This window comes from Monopterus albus, unplaced genomic scaffold (genome assembly GCF_001952655.1).
Source record: "Monopterus albus unplaced genomic scaffold, M_albus_1.0 scaffold30.1, whole genome shotgun sequence".
Classification (NCBI taxonomy): domain Eukaryota; kingdom Metazoa; phylum Chordata; class Actinopteri; order Synbranchiformes; family Synbranchidae; genus Monopterus; species Monopterus albus.
Window position 1 is genome coordinate 224159 of NW_018127910.1, and position 21039 is coordinate 245197.

The following is a 21039-nucleotide window of genomic DNA, read 5'->3' on the forward strand; positions in this document are numbered from 1 at the left end:
AGTGGCGCGCGCAAACACGGTTCTCTGTCCCGCTTTCACACACCCTGTGTGTGGTTTCCCCTGAGGGTTCCCACAGTCCCACGGAGCCAGCTGGCTTTGTGTTGACCTCTACCCACAGGGGCTCATTGGAAAGTGATAGGTCAAAACACAGATGAAGTGCAATCACAGCCTCTGTTAATGGCCGGTGTGTCCCCTGGGAGAGCTTTAAGGGCTTCACACAAGCCTTGGAAGTGATGGGGTCTTAGCACTCAGCCAGTCCAACTACTGCTTCTTATTTGTCATGTGCTTTATTTTATACAGGCATGAGCGGATCAATACTCGTAAAACCCTCTTAATAGAGAGCTGTCCCAATGATGATCTGGTAAACCTGGAGTTCTTAGATGAGGTAAGCTTTAATGTGTTTACCTCATCGTGCACTGACTGGTCTAAGCAACAGTTGTTTTTTTTTGATGTTCTGTGTTTCTGTGCTATGTTGTGCTATACGTGTCTTGTCTGCAGGACACAATCATCAGCCATCTTCAGAAGAGGTATGATGAGCTGCAGGTGTACACTTATGTTGGTGATATCCTCATCGCTCTCAATCCTTTCCAGAATCTCAGCATATACTCTCCCCGGGTTGGTTATGGACTAGTTACACAAATGTTCCCAGTGTTTTCCCAGTCACAGAGGAAATGATGGATGATTGCCACTGGTCCTGTCATTTTTTAAACAAGGGCAGAAATGAATCCACTTTTATTTTATCTATTAAGAATGGGGAAAATATTTTATGAAAACCAGTAGAAAAAAACAAACCTAAACTTTATAATGCAATTGTAAGCACAAACACATCCTATTATTTTTTTTTTAGCAGCTTGGTGTTTAGTCAGCATGCTATTTCACTTTCCATTACTGGATATTGGATATTACCAGATGGCCAGTTTGGATATTATAAGGTGGCCTCATCACCTTTCCACTGCAGTAAAGTTGTTTTCCTATAGCAGGGGACACAACAAATTTTTACAGAATCAAACGTATTCTAAAGTGATCTGCTCCTGTTAATATTTAATTTTTATGTGGAGATCTTTAAGGACCATCAATGATTATTCTTCTGTATTCATACTTCTTCTCTCAGTTCTCTAAGCTATACCACGGTGTGAAGCGGTCTGACAACCCTCCACACATCTTTGCCACGGCAGATGCAGCCTACCAAGGCATGATGGCATTCTGCAAAGATCAGGTATTCTGCAGAAAAATCATCCGAGTGAAAACATCCAACCGTGTGATTGTAAAACTAATCAAAAAATGATGATGACAGCTGCTTTTTTTATTGCACACAGCACATTTTCATACAGAGTTTGGATGTACTTTTACATGGTTAAACAAGGGAAACAGGAATGTAATATGAATTATCCTTTGCTTGATGTTTTAGTTATTAGATTTTTTTCTGCTTTAGTGTATCATCATCAGTGGGGAGAGCGGTGCAGGGAAAACAGAGAGTGCTCATTTGATTGTTCAGCATCTAACATTCTTGGGAAAGGTATAGCAGTGTGGTCATCCTCTCATTGATAAATTAGTTAATTCCAGTGCTAAAGACTGCTAAAATTCTAACCTGATTGTATCATAGTTTGTTAAACAAAGGTTTTTGTTCTTAGGGAAACAATCGGACGCTGCGTGAGAAGATTTTGCAGGTGAATCCCCTTGTCGAGGCTTTTGGAAACGCCTGCACAGCTATCAATCACAACTCCAGTCGCTTCGGGAAGTACCTGGAGATGAAGTTCACACCCACTGGAGCAGTCATCGGGGCCAAGATATCAGAGTACCTGCTGGAGAAATCGAGAGTCATCAAACAGGCCATGTATGTGCCACTCATTCTTGGTCTCATTGGATTTGCATTGTCGCACAACTGACTACTCTTTGTTTCCTTTCAGAGGGGAAAAAAACTTCCACATATTTTATTACATGTACGCTGGGCTTTACCACCAAGACAAGCTGAAGACTTACAGGTTACCAGACAAGACGCCTCCCAGGTTAGTGCTGCATGTTCACTGAAATCCTGACAACTTCCCATTGTGGAAATTGACATGGACAATCATTATGTGGACCTGCAGGTATATTGACAGTCGACACTGCAAAGTGATGCAAGACATCGTCTCCAGCAAACTATACAAAGAGCAGTTCGATGCAATTCAGGAGTGTTTCCAAAACATTGGGTTCACTGAGGAGGTATTTAACTTCTCAGCAAAATATATACGATGCAGCTTTTTGCAACAGATCGATTCAATGCTATGTTAATTGTATTTTTATTTTCTTTTGTAGGAAGTCAACTCTGTGTACAGGATTCTCTCAGCCATCTTGAACACAGGCAATATTGAATTTGCTGCCATCACATCCCAACACCAGACCGATAAGAGTGAAGTGCCTAACTCAGAGGCCTTAGAGAATGGTGAGATATGTTAAATGGTTTGTCTTAGTTTAGCCATAGAAACAAGTAGAAACATGGTCTCCTGGAAGAGGACAGAGTTATGTGTGCGTTAGGTGTTTTATTCACATTGTAGAGCCTTTGTGTGATAGTTTGTCCATTTATAAGCTTTTGCTGGCAGGATACTGTTGTACATGCCACAAAATAAACAGTCAAATATTGTTACCAAGAAAATAAGGAAAAAAACTTTTTTAAGCAGGTGAGACAGTAATGTATCTAGAGGCAGAGACCTGTTTCCCATTTACATAAAAGTGTAAATAAGCAAAGGCATCCACAGTAATCGACAGCTGCCTGGAGCTCATCTTATACCAAAGATTAAGGCAGACGAGACCTTGGTTAACAAATTGATTGACACTCTTATCTGTTTTCTCAGCTGCGTCTCTCCTCAGCATCGGCCCTGAGGAGCTCCAGGAGGCGCTGACCTCTCAGTGTGTGGTCACCAGAGGCGAGACCATCATCCGCACCAACACTGTGAACAAAGCTGCAGACGTCCGTGATGCCATGTCAAAGGCTTTGTACGGACGCCTGTTCAGCTGGATAGTCAACCGCATCAACTCCCTGCTTCAGCCTGACACGAGCATCTGGTGAGTGTGCGCCGGTGACGAACATCTGTGTGGACGTCCACTGTTACTCTCTCCTCTTCGATTGTCTTGAGTGATCATGCGGAGTTCCTGCAAAGCTCCGATGACCTTTATGGAAGTCTGAAGAGGTAGATTTAAACGTGCAGTGGAGAATATCAATGGGCAAGCACAAGAAAAACAAGAGGAGAGGGGGGGAAAAGTTTTAAATTTTTGATACTGAGTTGCGTGCAGAGAAAATAATGTTCAGATGATTAAAAGACTTCAGAGAGACTGCAAAAAGGCTGTTCATTGATCCAAAAGAATTCCTTCATAAATATGAGCATCAGCTGTCAAGGAGTCATCTCAGAGATGCACAAAAGCCAGAGTTCCTGTCTGCAATCCAGTCATCTTTACCATTTCCTTATTGCCATTAATAACCCAGTAGCACAGGCTAAAGGTGACCTCTGCACACGGTGGGTAATGACTGATCATGAAAAGTAGCAGCTCCAGCCAGTGAATATAAAATACAGTGCGTTGTAGAAATGCATATTGTTTATGCAGATATTGAAAATGACTTGAGGTTATGTCAGTAGAAAGAGTTGGTGTTTATGGTTTCTTATCAGACTAGGCCATCCAGACTGTATTTGGGTTGAACTTTGATTATCATTAAAGTTTTATCAATTGGCATGGCTGCTGGGGATTTGCTTGCTCCGATCTATGGAAGAATTAAATTTGTTTGTCCCCTTTATTTCTCCTTTGAAGTGTCGCAGAAAGTGGCATGAATGTGGGAATCCTGGACATCTTTGGATTTGAAAATTTCAAAAAGAACTCTTTTGAACAGTTGTGCATCAACATCGCCAACGAGCAGATCCAGTTTTACTTCAACCAGCACATATTTGCCCTCGAACAGGTGAGCTGACGAACAGAAAGAGGTTATTAATAGCATGTTTATGCTAATATGATGTGCTTAAGATGCTGTTGTGTTATTCAATGCACACTTCACAGCAACAAAATGTAATGAGCAAAACAACAGTCATGGAAATCGGTCATTTTACGATGTCTTTTGTGTCACATCCATCAGAGTAGAGGTGCTCTCAACATGAACATTTTGCTTGTAGCCAGACTGTGATGTGCAAAGGATTGTTTATACTGTTGCAAATTACTCCCTTAATTGATTTAATGAAGTTGTTTACCCTGAAGTGCGAGAAGCCTTTATTTTCCTTGATGGAAAAGAATAGACATTAATCAAGAACCATAACGGCTTTGAGTCTGTGTTAACTCTAAAAGGAAAAACAAGGCAGTGTAATTTTCTTTATATATCCGGTTTTATTACATACACACCCACTGTGCTCTACATTAAAATACATATAGCAGCACAGTTATTCAAGAAGAACAACCTAAACAATACCAAACTGCATCGTTTATTGAGGCTGGATTACACTTGGCATAAGACACAATAATACATTTTTCATTCTTCATGACCAGAACTTGTTATTGGAAGCAACATTTACCCCCTTAAACATTAATTACCGTAGTAATCATTAAACGCAAGGGCCTAAGCTCACTGAAAAGTTCCTCCTCAACACAGATGTGCCAGCTGGAGGATTTTTATTTGGTGTAGATGTCTTCATTCTCGATGTACACAGACACTTATTATTGAGTTAATGACTTAAACATGAGGACGGTTTAGATCTATTGGTTTTACTTTATTAGCAAAATATATATGTAAAGCAGCTTTTTGATCTGAAATTAAATAGATGCAACAATATGATACGACTCTGGGTTATTTGCAAATTGAAATGAATTATGGATATGTAAGCGACTCTATTTGTTAGTTCAGAGCTGTTCTGTTTTATGTATGCAGTAAAAGACAAACTTCAGCCACAGACACACAGCCCGCTGCTGCTGTTTGGTGGCGTTCATTATAAACTCGTATTTTTCTCCACACGTGAACAAATCATATTCAACCCAGATTGTTTAATTGGGTCATTTAGAGACATCATTATCGAGATTGTTCTACATTCATTGGTTCTAATCAGATGGAGTACCAGAGCGAGGGAGTGGATGCCAGCCTGGTAGAGTATGAGGACAACAGGCCCATCCTGGACATGTTCCTGCACAAGCCCATGGGTCTGCTTTCCCTGCTGGATGAGGAGAGCCGCTTCCCTCAGGCCACTGATCAGACCTTAGTGGGTAAGACTGGAGCTACACCTGCAACCTGCTCAGATATCAAACAAACACAAATAGTGAAAAGAGGTCAGAAGTCAGTGCCTTTGCTGAATGTAGCTTTTGCCATACGGTTTACATAGTTTAAAACTTCTCTACCTGATCTGTGTGAAGGATCTTTTGTAGCCTAACTTTTTTTCTTATTTAATTCTTGTCTACAGATAAATTTGAAGACAATTTGCGCTGCAAGTATTTCTGGATACCAAAACGTATGGAGCTTTGTTTTGGAATTCTGCATTATGCAGGGAAGGTAAGCTTTTGGATCTGGGAATCAAAAAGCCTTAGATATTTGGTTGTTGGTGTACCACATTTACCATGTCATGATATAACTTTAACAGAAAAATATAATGATATTAATATATTAACCCTGCCCTGTACACAAGGTAATAAAAGCCAATTGGTTTCTTAAACTACCCATGAAGTTTGTGCATTATGTGCGGTTTCTGTCTTCTTTGACAGGTAATGTACAGTGTGAATGGATTTCTGGAGAAAAACAGGGACACTCTTCCTGCAGACATCGTTGTGGTGTTGAGAACGTCAGAGAACAAACTTCTGCAGCAGCTGTTTTCCAGTCCCTTAACTAAAACAGGTATGCTTCTATAGGCCTCAGTGACAAATATAGCAATCTAGAGTATCTCAACGGCTGACACTAATAGGAGGATTATTCTGCTACTAACCACAATGGAAATGGAAATGAAAACTTTGAGACAAACTATTGCTAACAATGACTGTATTACTCAGTGAATTGTGCCGGTGTCTACTGCTTCCATAAATGTTCAGGTAAGTGGGTCTCTTAAAGACGTGACTCCCAGGCATCTCCTGGCCCCCCTTCATTTCGAGCCTCCTTGTGCCGTGCTCAGATAAATCTGCAGTCTCTATTATCTCTTGAGAGGCTCAGCTCTCCGCACGCCGCTCTGTTTTTATTTTCACTAAGCTGTCCCTCTTGGTTTCCCACTGCTGAATGCTATCTGCAGATTGTGGGTGCAGTGGGATATTTTTATGATAAGGTTTCTAAATACCCGGGGGATGAAGAAACAGTATTTAGAGAACACAAAAGCAACGCTTCCTGCCTCTTTTCTGTTGGTTAAATGAAGGTAGCAACGTGCTCGTCATTAGCCACGGCCGAGGCCTTCTGGTCACTTGATTTAGCTGAAATGCTAATAGGTGTGTTAAATTATCAGACTCCCATTTTCTACTTTATTTCAGCTAAGCTGCATTATGTGATTCACTTTCTTTTTAGGGACCTGTAAATGCCTGCCTTCTCTCCCAGTGGCATTAAAAAAGGAGCTTGAATTCACAAAAGACACTCTGGCTGAGACTCCAGTAGAAATCTGTGTTATGTGTCTGTAAACTTCAATTGCACGTTGTCCACAAGGGAGCCTTCACCCACTTCCTTTCTGCAATTAATGGCTTCACAGGAGTACACAGTTAAAAACAAATTCAATGAACACTTCGTTTCAGTGCACAGAGGCACTGAATAGAAGAAGTGTTGTAATGTTTATTGCCGCTGACAGTGTCAGTTAGCTTTAAAAGCTTCTTTATTTCCTTTTATTCCACTGCACTTTGTCTGTCCTGCTGTTCAGGCTGGTGGAAAGAGTTAATGTGATGATTTATCAGAGAACTAAACTGTTAGTGTGTTGTGCCGTTTAAACCTTTTTGCTCTTAAAAACTTTTCCAAAGTGTACAGATCCTTTTCTGTGTTCATTTAGAGCAATGTGGCTGTAGCTCTCTGTTATTCCTTTGGAGCTGAAGGTCCAATTTTCTCATTGCAGTTTTGTGAAACTGCAGATCATCTCATTAGATAAAAGCTATGAAACACTCAATCGAGTGCTGTTTAAAAGTGAGGTACAGTATAGCATAAGAAAATTATAAATCTATTCTTCGGGGTAAAATTTGTGCAGAGATTTAATTTGCATTTTGCTTCACATTATAAATTCACTGTTATCTGTGAAATTACTATTATCTGAGGGCATCTGTTGAGAATCAGTTTTACACCTCCATGGTTTCACACTCTGGGTCTCCTCCTCACAGTGTCACCACTTGGGGGCGCCCTCGTAGACCTGTAGTCTGACAGTGTGATGGAAGGAAGATAATGACTCTGGGATGTCAAACCACACACACAGACAGACACACACATGCAGTGCAAGTTAATGTTTCTGCTGGCGTACATATCAAACTGCAGAAACACAGGGACAATTCCTCTAAAACCACATATCTTTTATTTACAGTTTAAACCAGGCACACAGTCCACACTGATATAATATTTCAGAGAGCGCCCTTCTTTTTTTCCTCACACACCAGATTGAGACTGTGAGAGTCTAAGTAACAATGCAGTTCATGTTTGGAGAACAGTAGGAAATGAGGAAGGCCCCAGAAAGTAAAAACCTCCCAGGCGATGAATAGCAAGGCCACTTGAGTCCTGCAGAATGCGAGTCCTTCAGGCTTGGACATGTGGTGGGGTTTTGTCAGAGGAAGTGGGATGTATTTGCATCGACAAAATCCTCAGAGCCAGGGCCTTTCCCCGATTAGGGGGATCACAGTGTTTGAATTGGCTGAGCTCAGTCAGGCCTACCAGAGCCTGGGCAGCCTGCAGTCACCGCATGGACGTGTGTGTGTGTGTGTCTGTGTGTTGTGTGTGGCCACAGGGCTGCCTGGCCCTGCTACTTGTAGCTCAAATCGTCTGCACATTCACACACACCAGAGAGGACAATGAAACTGCAGTGATTTGCTTCCCTACAAAAAAGAGTTAACACATATATTTCCTTTATTGATATGCATCGTTATTCTTTGCCTGGGTTTTAACACTTTATAATGTATGCAAAAAAAGGCCAGATCTGCACAACTCTGCTTAATTTGATCCCCATTTTAAATGATTAGTAAATATGCCAGCTGAGCATTTGACATATTGATGTGACTAAACAAAATTAGACGCAAAATATATGCAGAGATATAATACTTTAAAGCACTGCTATATGTATGTACAGTATTGAAGAGGGGAGATTTTACACTTAACACACAGTATTTCTACAAATGTTAGTAAGATGATGATTTTCAGTGGGATTTAATTTAACCTCTTGTGATAGTTAATCAGTGCTTTGGAAAGCTTCCTAAAGCCATAGAAAAGCAGACAACACATGACTTTAATTTGTTTCATTAAGGAAGAAAAGTGATTTTGTTTTTGTTTTTTTTACTATGGATTTGTCTACAGTGGCATCAAATATTAGGCAAATGTATTATAAGTGCCACTTTAAGATACTTGTACTTTGCCAAATATATTGTATTTCCTTTTATTTGTTGTTTTATATTTGTATTTTATTATACTTTTTTACTACAGCGCATTCACTGGACACTAGTATTAACAGTTTGCAGATTAAGAGTTTACATGTTAAACATGATATGATGCACCATGTATTATGGTATTTTCTTACCCAAAGGATCTGAGTATTTCCATCATGTTTTGTCTCTACTTTTTTTAAAATCCAAACCAATAATTTAATCTTAATGTAGTGTTTGTAATACTGACCATTTAGATAAGCCCAAACTCCTCTTAGTGTTGACAGTCTTAGGTCTTTTCATGCATCAGTTTCTGTTATAAATAAGGTTGTGTTACAGTTGCAATTATGTGGGTTAACAAAACAAACTCGTATGAAAATATTCTCCTGTGAGAGACAGTATCTGAGGTTATGGGTTGTTGTACAATTTACATATTGGTTTTACACAGTTGCAGCTTCTCCCTTCCTCTGTATCTCCCCATATTAAGCTGCTCCTGTGTAGAAATGACAGGCTTCTCCCATCAGTATGACACATTTGGCTCTTTGTTCTCTCCCACTAGAAGCCTTTTTCATCCCAGTGGGCAGATGCCACAATCTTTCACCAGACTTCCACACTCTCGCTACCAAGAAAGATTCACTCACAGAGTAATACTTTTTGTTCAGTTGCTCTCCTAATCATGGGCTTGGTGAATGTTTTGAGTCAGCAGTGGGGTTTCTGATGGCCCACACATCAGTAGCAAGGAGCCAGCTCTCCTAAGTCACATGGTACAACATCCTTTGATAAATGCAACACTGTGTTGTGTCACTAAAAGCCAATTACACCATGCTTTTTATGATTGATCTGCTCTGACAGTAGTGGATGGCATTTAAATCAACAGCCCCCGGAGCCATCTATAGGCATAAACGGTGGTGGTTATGGAGGGTGGGGAGGGTGACGGGAGGTTACGGGTGCTTTAATCTCATTTGCTTGGTTGCTGAGTTGAGTTTCTAGATCACATGTTTTCAAAAAGAGAGCGGGAGATATCCAGCAAGCCTCTGCTCACTCAGCTCGGGAAGGCTGCTCTCTCTCTTACAGCTTTGATTGTCCCCTGTGTCGACAGCTCGATCCACAGCTTCTGAAGTACAAGGCGCACACTGGCACTCATAAAAGCATGTAGGGAGGTGTCATATTGAACGCGGGATTGCTTTTTAATCCCAAGCACATTGACTATTCTTGTCAATAGAACCCTAATACAACTGCCAGCTTGAGCTTTTTTTTTTTCTTCCTACAGGGTTCTTGCTGGGCTTAATTTTCAAAGTGAATGCACAGATGCCAAGGAAGGCTTTTTCTCTTTCTAACCCCCACCCACCCACACTCACGCACACACACACACCCACCCACACCCCACAGACCAGTCTGCCTCTCTCTGTGTTTGTCCTGGAAGTCCATGCCAAGAGCAACATGCGTGAAGCAGAAATGATCAGTGGGATGCTCCTTCACCGCCTGTTTCTCAAGACTGTACGGCCTGATGGGAAATATTCCCCATACCTGCTCCCCCTTTTTTGGATTATTAACCTTTCATATTAAAAACATCTCTTTGCTCTAGTTTTGTTTCCATCATTTCACCATTTCCATAAAAAAAAATTAAAATGCCACCAACTTTTCCTAAAACATATGCAGCTTTTTCTTTAACTGAATTCACTGTCAAAGAACAAATCTTCACCTTTTCTTGCTCATCTCTGTGTTGGATTAATTATTATCCGCATCATTAGGCAAGTTGCCTGTTCTGTCTGAATGGGAATGTCTCCTTTCAGACCGGACTTCACAGGTGTTCCCTTGGTTTCATGTCTCAGGAGGCAGAAATCTTTGAGGATACTGGCTATTAATCAACACTCTAATCATCTAGTCAGTAGGGGGATATCAAAACCGCTAGAAGAATGAATTAATACAACCCCCAAGGAATACACGAAGAAAGCAGCGAGCGTCCATTTGCACGGCTTAGGTACAACTGTCATAGTTTCTCTTATGGCGGCGCAGCCCCTTCATCTCCCCTTGATGGTGTCATGGAAGTGAGAGGCGTGAAAGCACAGTGACACTCCACGAGCCCGTTCCACTCGCAGCCGCTAATTCGTCATGACAAATGTGCTCAGATGATCTGGCCCAGCAGCACTAATGGGGAGAGGAGAGAGTGCACTTCATTTGCACAAGACCCACTCCAATTAATCCATCCAGCTTTACTCTGTGCTAATTGGAGCGAGGCCCTCCCTGCCTGTGTACTGTAATATACCCGACACAGTTTAATGACTCCTGTTCTCAAAGATCATACTTTTTTTGTGTGCGTATTTTTTTTTCCTGTCCCCACAATCCCAAACACAAGGCCGTCTCACAAACTTATTCATAATGAGAAATTAACTGCCCATGTTTCCATGTTATATTTTACACTTCACTCTGTTTTTAGGGTCCTTTTATGAAACTGAGGTTACTTTCCCAGACACATTATCATTTAATATAAAACTACATATTGTATTGTGACAGTGTCTAGAATTTAATTTGTTTGCCAAATGTAAAATGTATAGTAGGTATGCATGAGTAGATAAATAAGAAGAGATTAGCAGATAGCTGTCAGATGCTAAAAGCAGCATCACTACTAGCTTAAAAGACTCTTTTGAAGTGTCTTCCATCATATATTTTGGGTTGTTTTCACTACAGTGGAGCGTGTGTTTGAGCACACACTCGCATATGTGTGCATCTGTTCTTTAGTCCCATGAGACACCACATTGCTTTGGCTCGCTGCAAAACCTTTGGCATGAATATGACGTTCTTTGTCTAAAGTTAGCAAAAGTCTGGCTGCAAATTAACCCATCAGAAATAGATTTTGATCTCTGCAGTGTTTGATTGATGTTTCTAACACACACTTGATGGTACATACTCTGAGAAATGCAGGCTCTTATCCAGTGTTTAAGTTTTTGGCTCGTTATCAGATCATGTCTCGAACAACTGAGTATTGAAATTATATAGCAGAAGCCGACTACTTATTTGCATTTCAGAAGTTTGTCTGTGTGCGGTGGAAAATCTAGAACAATTGTTAGCCTGTCACTCTGCTTTATCTTAAAAACTTACAAAGGTTTTCATCCTTGCCATACACGGCTGCTCGGGTAATGCTGCCTCCTGTGTCGGCAGACGTATTTTCCTAAAGGTGTGTGTGGCACATCTGTGCAGCTATTGTTTATTCATGGAGTAAACCCTTTGAAATGTGTTAAGATACTTCCCACTCATTATAAAAATCCTGCCACCCATGGATTAGGACTTTGATGTCACCAATCCTGCTTCAAAGGCTTCTTTCACTGCTATTAATCACAGTTTAGCCTCTGAAGATGTAGCCAGAGAAAACATTTGGACATCTTGTGCAGAAACTTTGAAATGTTCAGACTGTCTTGCATATGCTATGTTCATATCATTTCCGCTGTGTGTGGGGCTGCTGTGCATGCAGCTGCACTCCTGAGTCCATGGGATTCAGCTCAGATTTAGGCTCTTTCTGAACTTTCTTTTACAGTGCGCTGTAGTACGTACACTGCTGTAGTTGTTCACTTAGATTTTTCTTATCTTCTATGTTGAAAAAAGAATCTCTCTCTAAAGTGACTGCTGTAACTCGATGTTTGATTGTTACTTTTAATAATAATTTCTTGTCTTTATTTCATTCACAGAAGGTTCAAGCTGTTGTGAGTTAAATAAACCCTGACATTTTCTCTTTACCAATGTGTTAAGGTTTGCTTTTCCTTTTCTACAGGAAATCTTGCCACGTCCAGGGCCAGGATCACTGCGGCCTCCAGATCTCTGCCCCCACAGCTCAGCTCAGGTCGCAGCAAGGTGAGGCTTGTGCTCCTGCAGCACAAACCATCACATCGGAGAGCAATGTTGTTTTTTCTGTTTGTTGCTCACAGGCATCATCACATAAGAAACCCAGTACAAACCTGTGCTGTGAAGCATAGCCACATTAATTGACTACCCTGTTAAGTTTGCGGTCTTGCTTGTGGTGATCGCCATCTGGCATGTGGTGTCTGCGACATAAATGTAGCTTCTCAGACTTACTACCTATTGTTGTTTTGTTGTTAATGGGCAATAAAGTATTGTAAAATCTGTTTCTGAAGATTTTCAAAAATCATAAAATCAGCTCAAATAAGTGCAGACCATAATTCTTTTTGTAGCAACTCTCAGAGGAGGATGGAACATTTTTGCACACAGTAATGACTATTAATCTTATTGAGGTTCTTCATGTAGTTTCCTTTGAGTGCATGTTTATGGTGTCACACTACACTGTGTTTTAAGAGCATTTGTTGTGCTCGCAAACATTTTCACTTCTGGACACACACTTCATTTCACTGTGTCTGACTTTATTTAATAGGGGAGCACTTGGTCAAATCATACTGTTTGTGTGGCCCAATTTCTAATGGAATCGAAAATATATTTGTCAACTATTGATTTTTTTAATCATTTGTATAAAGGAAAAAAAGAAACATTATGATTTACAGTGAAATCCCCTTTAAAGATGGATTTCAGCCTTTTTACTTCTTGTCTATCCACTTCTCTCTTCCTTCATTTCCACGTTGTTCGCTGACATGTGCCCTGCACAAAGTCTCCCAAATACCTACTGAAGGTAAGATTTTTATTATACACAGTGGCTGAATGTCAATATCCAATTTCTAAATCAGACCCTAATTAAAAACAGTATCGGGAGATACACATTTCACTGGAATCAGCTGAACATCATTGTAATTCAAATTGCAGTGGTCGAAGAAGTACTTGGACCCCTTATTTAAGTAAAAGTAGTAATACAACAGTGTAAAAATGCTCTGTTACAAGTAAAAGTCCTGCATTCAAAATGTTATGTAAGTAAAAGCTCAAAACTATTGGTGTTAAAACATAGTTAAAATACTAAAAATGCTCATGCAGAATGGCACATTTAAGATTAATGAATATCTTATTATTGAATTACACTGATCTTTAATGTTGCAGCTGGTAAAGGTGAAGCTAGTTTTAACTATTTCACATGATTATAACTTGGATTACTGCTGAGTAGCTTGTGAATTTTCCACTGGAGATCAATAAATTCTTATGATTATACTTTTTTTTTTTTTTTTATTAATCTAGCAGGTAGCTAGTAACTAAAGTTAGAAAATAAATGTAGTGGAGTAAAAAGTATAACATTTGCCTCTAAAATGTAGTAAACTCAAAGTATGAAGTAACAGAAAATGAAGATACCTCAAAATTGTACTTAAGTTCAGTACTTGAGTAAATGACTTGGTTCCTTTCCACCACTGTCAAACTGAAACTTGAGCCACATTTCACTAACTTTGCCTTCTGTGCAGCTTCACTCCTCTAACGTGAATCACAGTTTGGTTTTGGAAAATGTAAATCATTTCTTTTGAACAATTTTTTCCACACAGTCCTGATTCTGCATTATTATTGTAAATAAAGACTCTGTGATGCATCTTTTTAGAATATAAACATGCATAGAAACGCAGGTCAGGATTTGAATAAAAACAAGAACCTTGTCAAAACAGATCTACTATGTTGAACTTCCATTAAGCACCTACTCAGTTACTCTGATACAAGGAAGGACTTCTTAATAACAGCTCCGTGTGTTAGATATATAATGTATGTTCTCAGTCAGAGCTGGGGAAAAGTTGACAGAAAATGACACTTACAAAAAGTTACTGGTCCGACCACCAGATTAAAGTAGTGTGGCGGTTGTTAGAATAGTGAGTCGCAGATAACCGTTTGTGTTCTTGTATGACCTGCTTCCAGAATAGCAAAGCATCCGCTTCCTCTGTTCATGTAACTCAGAGAACATTTGACATACCTCGCTTTATCCATGTAAGGATGAAATAAAGTATTAAGATATGCACTTTGCTATGAGGACTTGCCATAAAATATCTATTGCATCATTAATTTTGATGAAGCCGTGAACTGCAAAGGCCATTAGAAAGCTTATATTGTGTCCTCGTTAATCCGTCGTCTTCAGGAGGACTGTCTGCACGGTGACGGCTAGTCTCATTACTCAGAATGCTCTGCAATTTTCCCATGCCCCACAGCAGCGCAGAATTATTGTCTCGATTGTTAGCTTTAAGTGTTTATGAGGCTGTGTTATACAGGCAGCACAGTTAGTACAGCTGTGTATTCCCAGCTGGCCCATCTAGAGGAGGGAGACCTGCTGTAATAAGGCCTTTGTCTCTACAGAGCCCACTGAGGACATCAGGTTGCAAACACACGGCACCTCGTTTGAGACTGCCTGTTTTTCAGTGACGTTACTGGCCTGAGTCTGGTCTGTTTGTCAGTGTAATGTGTTAATTGTGAGTGTTTGTGTTCAGGTGGACACTATGGAGATGATGCGTCACCCAGAGGAAACCACCAACATGAAGAGACAGACTGTGGCCTCCTATTTTCGTGTAGGTGATTTCCTTTTCATGCTACAAGCAACTATCTCACAACAAGAACCAACTTTAACTAATTGTGGCCTATTCAGTTCAGTCTTAAAATCCTGATTTTGTTCACATGAGCAAACTGCAACATAGTCGCCACCATAGGCTGCTTTCAGAATAATTTGTATTTTTACCACAATTATTTTCTCAGTACAGAAACCCCTCCACTTTGTGATCTCACAAACTTTGATCAGTTCTGCTTTGCTGTTTTCTCTGTACATTTTGTGTTAATGAAACTCAAAACGCTGTAGAATTTTCACAATAAAAGCATTCCAGGGAACAGAACAGATGATTCTACATAAACCACTGGAGGAATTTTATTTTGTTTTTTGTGACTGGGGAGCAGTGGAGTGTTTAGCTGCTACTAAAGAGAGATATTTTACATGTTGAATGCTGAACATACACTCGTCGAATGGCCAAATGAATATTACTATGCATCTTCTGCATGTGTGAAATAAGCAGCTATTTGCTGACAAGTGTGCCATAACTTTAAATGTACTGTTTATTAGTTTGTTCTGGATGTGAATGTGATTTCAAATGATAACTGCTCTCCGGTGTTATGGCCTTGCCTCTGCCCAATGTTTATTGTTGCCTCACTGTGTTTCTGCAGTATTCCCTGATGGACTTGCTGTCTAAGATGGTGGTGGGTCAACCACACTTTGTGCGCTGCATCAAACCCAATGATGACAAACAGGCACTGCGCTTCTGCAAGGAGAGGGTGATGGTGCAGCTGCGCTACACAGGGATCCTGGAGACGGTGAACATCCGCCGGCAAGGGTACTCCCACCGCATCCTGTTTGAAGAATTTGTCAACAGGTAAGAACAGCGCTGAGACAGGCAGCGCCTCTGCACCTCCTTGTGCCGAGCACTGACAAAACCCCAGGGATGTTGCAGAACAAGTGAGCCATGCTCTGCATCACACAAAAACATGGATTCTTTAATTAGATATGGGTACAAGTTGAGCAGAGCAAGAGGCTGACTAATTGGCAGTCATTAGTGATAGTGCAAGACTAAATCCTACAACTCTTTTAACTGGGTGGATACTCCAGTCTGGAAAATATGGATGAAATTCAAACAGGGAGGAACTGTGATTATAAGGGGTGATGCATTTTAATGGATTTCCTTTTACTATTCATAAAGAGTTTATTCTTTAGCTCAGTGACCTGGAAAAGCTCAAAGGAAGTCTCCTTGTCCCACTGGTGTGCATTAGAAGACAGAATAAGATTTCATCATTAGGAGGACTTTACATAAGGGTGTTTTTGTTTTTAGAACTGTGGGACAGGATTCGAAAGCTGTCAATAAGTGCTACACACTCCTGTTCAAATGTCCAACCCCATATTTAAAAAGCATATACCTAAGCATCCTCAGTTCTGTTTTAAGATTTGGTGGAAAAATTTAAGGAGATGTATGTGTGATCAGTTTTCCTTTGAAAACTATTCTAGCCACCTCTAATGTGCAGACTTTAAGATGATATGCAATTTAATTAACTTGGGCTTGTGGCCTGCAGGAGAGAAAACTTTGACTCTTTGACGGCTGGTTACTCTCACTGCTTCAGGGAAGCTTTAAAAATGTGTGCTTATTTTTGGAGAACTAAAACTTTGAAGGACCACATGGTGTTTTCCTCACATGTTCAGCCTTTGCTGGTAATGCTGAAAGACTGAGTATTAGAATTCCATCAATCACCTGATCAGACAATTTTCTCTGCAAAATTTGTAGATGAAGATTGTGTGTTTGTGTAGGTGTGAACGTAAGGGCGTATTACCGCTTCAGACTTTATTTTAACCTTGCTGTTGAGTCCATATCATCCTACCTGAGCCTGGCAGAAGTCCTACAGACAGAGCCGGATGGCTAAACCGCACCTTTACTGAAAACTGATTTAAATTTGTGCTCTCATATCAAAGGCTCGTCTGATGTTGCCAAGCTTTGTATTTACCATCAAAGAAATAACAGGTATCAACAGGAATTAGAATGAAAGGCTGTAGACTGAGGTGGGGAGAGGAGTTCAAAGACAGTTTTCTTCTTCTTCTTTTTGACCAGCGCCACAGCACGAGAGATGAACCAGTAGTTTTGGAGCCTTGATGTCTCTGAGCAAACAGTTAGAGCCACTTTGTCCTAGGCTGGTTTTCTGTAAACTACAACAAGTGGTTCAGTGTATGGATCCAGACAATGTCAGCAATAAAACATGCAGTGGAGATGATGCACGCTGATAGGCCCAGGCTGATGGACATCTTTGACCACTGAAATAAGAGAAAACGATCCATTCAAAAGAGTGACCAACAATGGGCCTCTGTTGAAGACTCATGTCTCAGTCTGGCTCATTTTTCTCCTCAGACTGAGCAGGCAATTCTCCAGCCGCGATGCTTCTAATAAAACTTCTGGTAGTTGTGGGGAATAAGGTGTTCCGATTTACAATCTGTCTTCTAGAACAGGATTGGGTTGACTTATTTCTAACTGTTGTAAGTTACTGAGGAGGAGCTTCATCTTTGTAATCACTTATGTTACCAAATGAGAATACTTGTAGGTTACCTTTGGATGACCCACTTCTCTAATAATCCTGAATTTCACAATTTACACTAAGTAGACAAATATCAAGTCAAGTCAGATTGTATTTATTGAGCCCAATATCACAACTGACAAATTTGCCTCAAGGGGCTGCAGAGGGATGACAAGCAACCACAACTGCCACAATGTGAAGAGTCCTCTGTGCAACCTGCAGCAAAAACAAAAAGACTCTTGAAGCCTTGTTGAAGTCAGATGACCAACTCCATGTCCTTAAAACAGCTCGGGCAGAGACCGAACTTGCCCGCTACCTACAGGAGGAGCCCATAGACTGGAACAGAGAGCCACCTGCCTTGTGACTTGACAGCCAGGGTAGTTTTCCTCTGCTCTCTAAAGTTGCTCATAAATGCATGTGTATTTGTGCAAGGAGCATGCAATCAGAGTTTTTAGTGTTGCTGGGAACTTTCCTGCTAGTCTCCCATCATCTCTGAAACCACATAAGGTTAGCATGTTAGTTTCCTAGTGTTAGGTTATTTTTTAGTTAGATAGATATTCAGAGATTTGTTGTCTAGGAATGTTTAGTGCAGACAGGGTGACTAGCTTAGGCTGTTAACTGTTCAGCCTGCAGTGAAGACTGCAGGCACGTCAAGGTTACAGGAAAAGAGCTGTTAGTGTCAACTGTAATGCTAGTCTTAATATTTGTCTTAATGTGTAAGGTTATGTCCAATTGTTTTAGATACACACCACGAAAACAACAGTCACGCACCTTGACTTTTCCTCATGTTTTGGCTAAACGTTATAGCAGCTGCAAGGCTTGCTTATCGGGTGACGTCACGGTTCGACAGCCCAGAAAGGATTAATATTGTATAGCAATGCTTGGGTCGGGGTCTTTTGGGTTTCCGGGCTGCTTTGGCAGCCTGGGGGTTGGAAGATCTCTGGACTGGAAGTGTGAATTCTTGCCTGTGACTCTTTGAATAAACCAGCACGGTTATATTTTTTATATACTCAAGTGGTCTGAGTCGTCCCTCGGAGTTCCTGGTTTGAAAGAACCGAATGAGGCTTTATAATGGTTTTCAGCCTTTACTAGCACACAACAAGAGCGTGAAAACTCTGGTCTAAATACAGACGTTATTCTTTATGCAAAAGGAAATGAATGTTTTCATCTGTCTTTAATATTCCTGTTATATTTTTTATGCTGGTTCTTTGACAAATATCCTCTTTTACACCATTAAGACTGTGCTGCACTCTTTTATACAGCAGTAAAATCAGGATAAAATATGTCATTTGCATAAACCACAACAGCAAAAATGGCAATAATATCACATATTGTAGTGTTGAGCCCCCCTAAATTACCACAGAGGAAATTCTTTCACCATGACAGCCCTACTTTACAGCATATGACGCCCTTTGTCCTTAGACAGAAAAAAGACCAACTAAAAAAAGTAGATGGATATCAAATAAATATGCATTTTTATGTTAACCTTTATGTAGTCGGGATAGGCCCACTGAGAGGCCACATCTCTGGAGTGCTCTGACCACATTCACACCTGGAGGCTGTCCAGTTCAACTGCAGTTTGACCCGCTTGCCACTGAGCAGCTCCACTGGAGCTGTTGAGGTTAAGGACCTTGTTTAATGTTGACGAGGACATAGCAGGTGCTCCTTTGTCCTGTCCCATCCAGATTTAATCCGGCCAGTGCAGGCATTGAACCCGTGACCTTCTGGTCACAAGCTCTGATCTTCAGACTACCACTGCCCCATGTACAGACATATCACACTGGAGTCGACAGCCTTCACTGTGTTAATCAGGGAGCACCAGAGATGCTGGTTGTTAACTTTGGAAAGAGCATGTTAGCAGTTTCCCCCTCTTCCCAGTCACTATGCTAAGCTAAGTTAACCAGCTGCCGTCTGCAGCTTCATATTTATTGTACAGATACTAAAGTGGCTTATCCCACTCTCAGCAAGAAAGTATCTACTGCTTGTTGACTTTTATGTTAATGTAGTGTGAACTGTGAAACTTAGGATTACTCAACAAGAGGTTCACCGTCCTTTCAGAAGAACCTATTAGTGGTCAGGAAACCTTCTTAAAGTGTTGTTTCCAAATTAAATCTTATTCTTATTCATTGTTTCCTCCTTTGCCTCTTGTCATAGATATTACTACCTTGCCTTTCGAGCTCATCAGATCCCAGAGACCAGCAAAGAGAACGCTGTTGCCATACTGGAGTGGGCCAAGCTAAAAGACTGGGTGCTGGGGACGACAAAGGTAATAAGATTATTATACAGAAGAATACATTGTGTAGATTCTGTTTATATTACACATTTACCTATTCATAAATAGGAAGTCTTGCCACCTTCAGTGCATTGCAGCACAGAGACTGGGATATTCTCACCTGGGTTAAACATCCTGTCAGGTTTTTCTGAGGTACTACCATGTGGAGCAGCTGAACCTGCTGCTGAGGGAGGTGATGGCTCGGGTAGTGCTGCTGCAAGCTTACACTAAAGGCTGGGTTGGGGGCCGACGGTTTCTGGAAGGGGAATGGAAGAAATCACGGGGCCGTCCTTATCCAGTCAGGTATATTGGTATTCATTAAACAATAAACAGAGGAATGGTATTATTCAAACTACAGTCAAAAAATATGCAAATGCAGGATGAGTTCTGCCGTATTCTTTTACCACATTATGGTGAGACAGGTGCAAATTTAATGTGAATCTACCCACCGGTTTCTTAATGGCCTCTAGTCTGTTATGCAAGTCTTCATAAAAGAGATGAGTTTGATAACCACAGCTTGACCTGTGAGGGATAAGAGCAATGCTTCAGAGCAGACAATAAGACCTCAGAGTTCAAAGGGATCCATCCCTCTGCCACCTGGTTTAACAGTGTTTTGAAGTGGGATCTTGTGTAGTATGTGCAGTCTATTTTGTTTCATTGACTTGGGTCAGCAATCTCTCTTTCACACACACATGCAACAAACTTTCTCGTTCTCTAGCCTGGAGGGGCTACGTTGCTCGGCAGAACCTGAAGCAAATAAAAAAGGAGCGAGATGAGGCCGCAGTCCACATCCAGTCAGGTACAGAAATGTTTTTATTTTCCTCTGAAGTTCTTCACACATTCAAGTACTGAACTCTGGAATTTCTCATGTAGTCCCATGTCTGGTGGATATTCATGCCACTTTTTCCATTTTCACTTTTGAACATTTTCTAAAACCGAAAGAGGATAAAGGCCTCAAAACCTTTGTGAAACACCTTTTTGATCTCAACGAGTGGCCTACGAAACAGTCATAATTAATTAATAATGCATAAAGAAAAGCTTTTGAAAGTTTGGGCAGCATTTGGTCCCCATGTTTCAGGAGAACAGTGCATACTGAGATCCTTTTTTCCTTTCATCTCTTTCCCAGTAAAGGCAAGAGAGGGGCTTATCCCTTCTGTTTCCTCACGACTTCCTCTCTCAAATTCCTGGCCTATTACACAGCTCTCACATACCAGAAACAAGATGCCTTTTTATACTGTCAACCTTTTCATCTGAAATGTAAATTAATTCTTACTCAGTGTGCCTTGACAAAGATCAAA

The 21039-nt window shown here is 40.7% G+C and overlaps 1 protein-coding gene across 1 annotated transcript in view; it reads left to right on the forward strand.

Moving 5' to 3' along the window:
* The window catches only part of myo3b (myosin IIIB), a 56309-nt gene that overhangs the window by 21383 nt on the left and 13887 nt on the right, over positions 1-21039 (forward strand). Inside the window, 20 exon segments of the mRNA XM_020596349.1 lie at positions 301-385; positions 499-615; positions 1112-1216; positions 1433-1516; positions 1632-1834; positions 1908-2006; positions 2088-2202; positions 2296-2422; positions 2832-3042; positions 3781-3928; positions 5058-5211; positions 5406-5494; positions 5704-5833; positions 12284-12363; positions 14865-14942; positions 15586-15791; positions 19624-19735; positions 19884-20020; positions 20022-20044; positions 20460-20540. Of these exon segments, the coding sequence (XP_020452005.1) occupies positions 301-385; positions 499-615; positions 1112-1216; positions 1433-1516; positions 1632-1834; positions 1908-2006; positions 2088-2202; positions 2296-2422; positions 2832-3042; positions 3781-3928; positions 5058-5211; positions 5406-5494; positions 5704-5833; positions 12284-12363; positions 14865-14942; positions 15586-15791; positions 19624-19735; positions 19884-20020; positions 20022-20044; positions 20460-20540 (2384 nt within the window).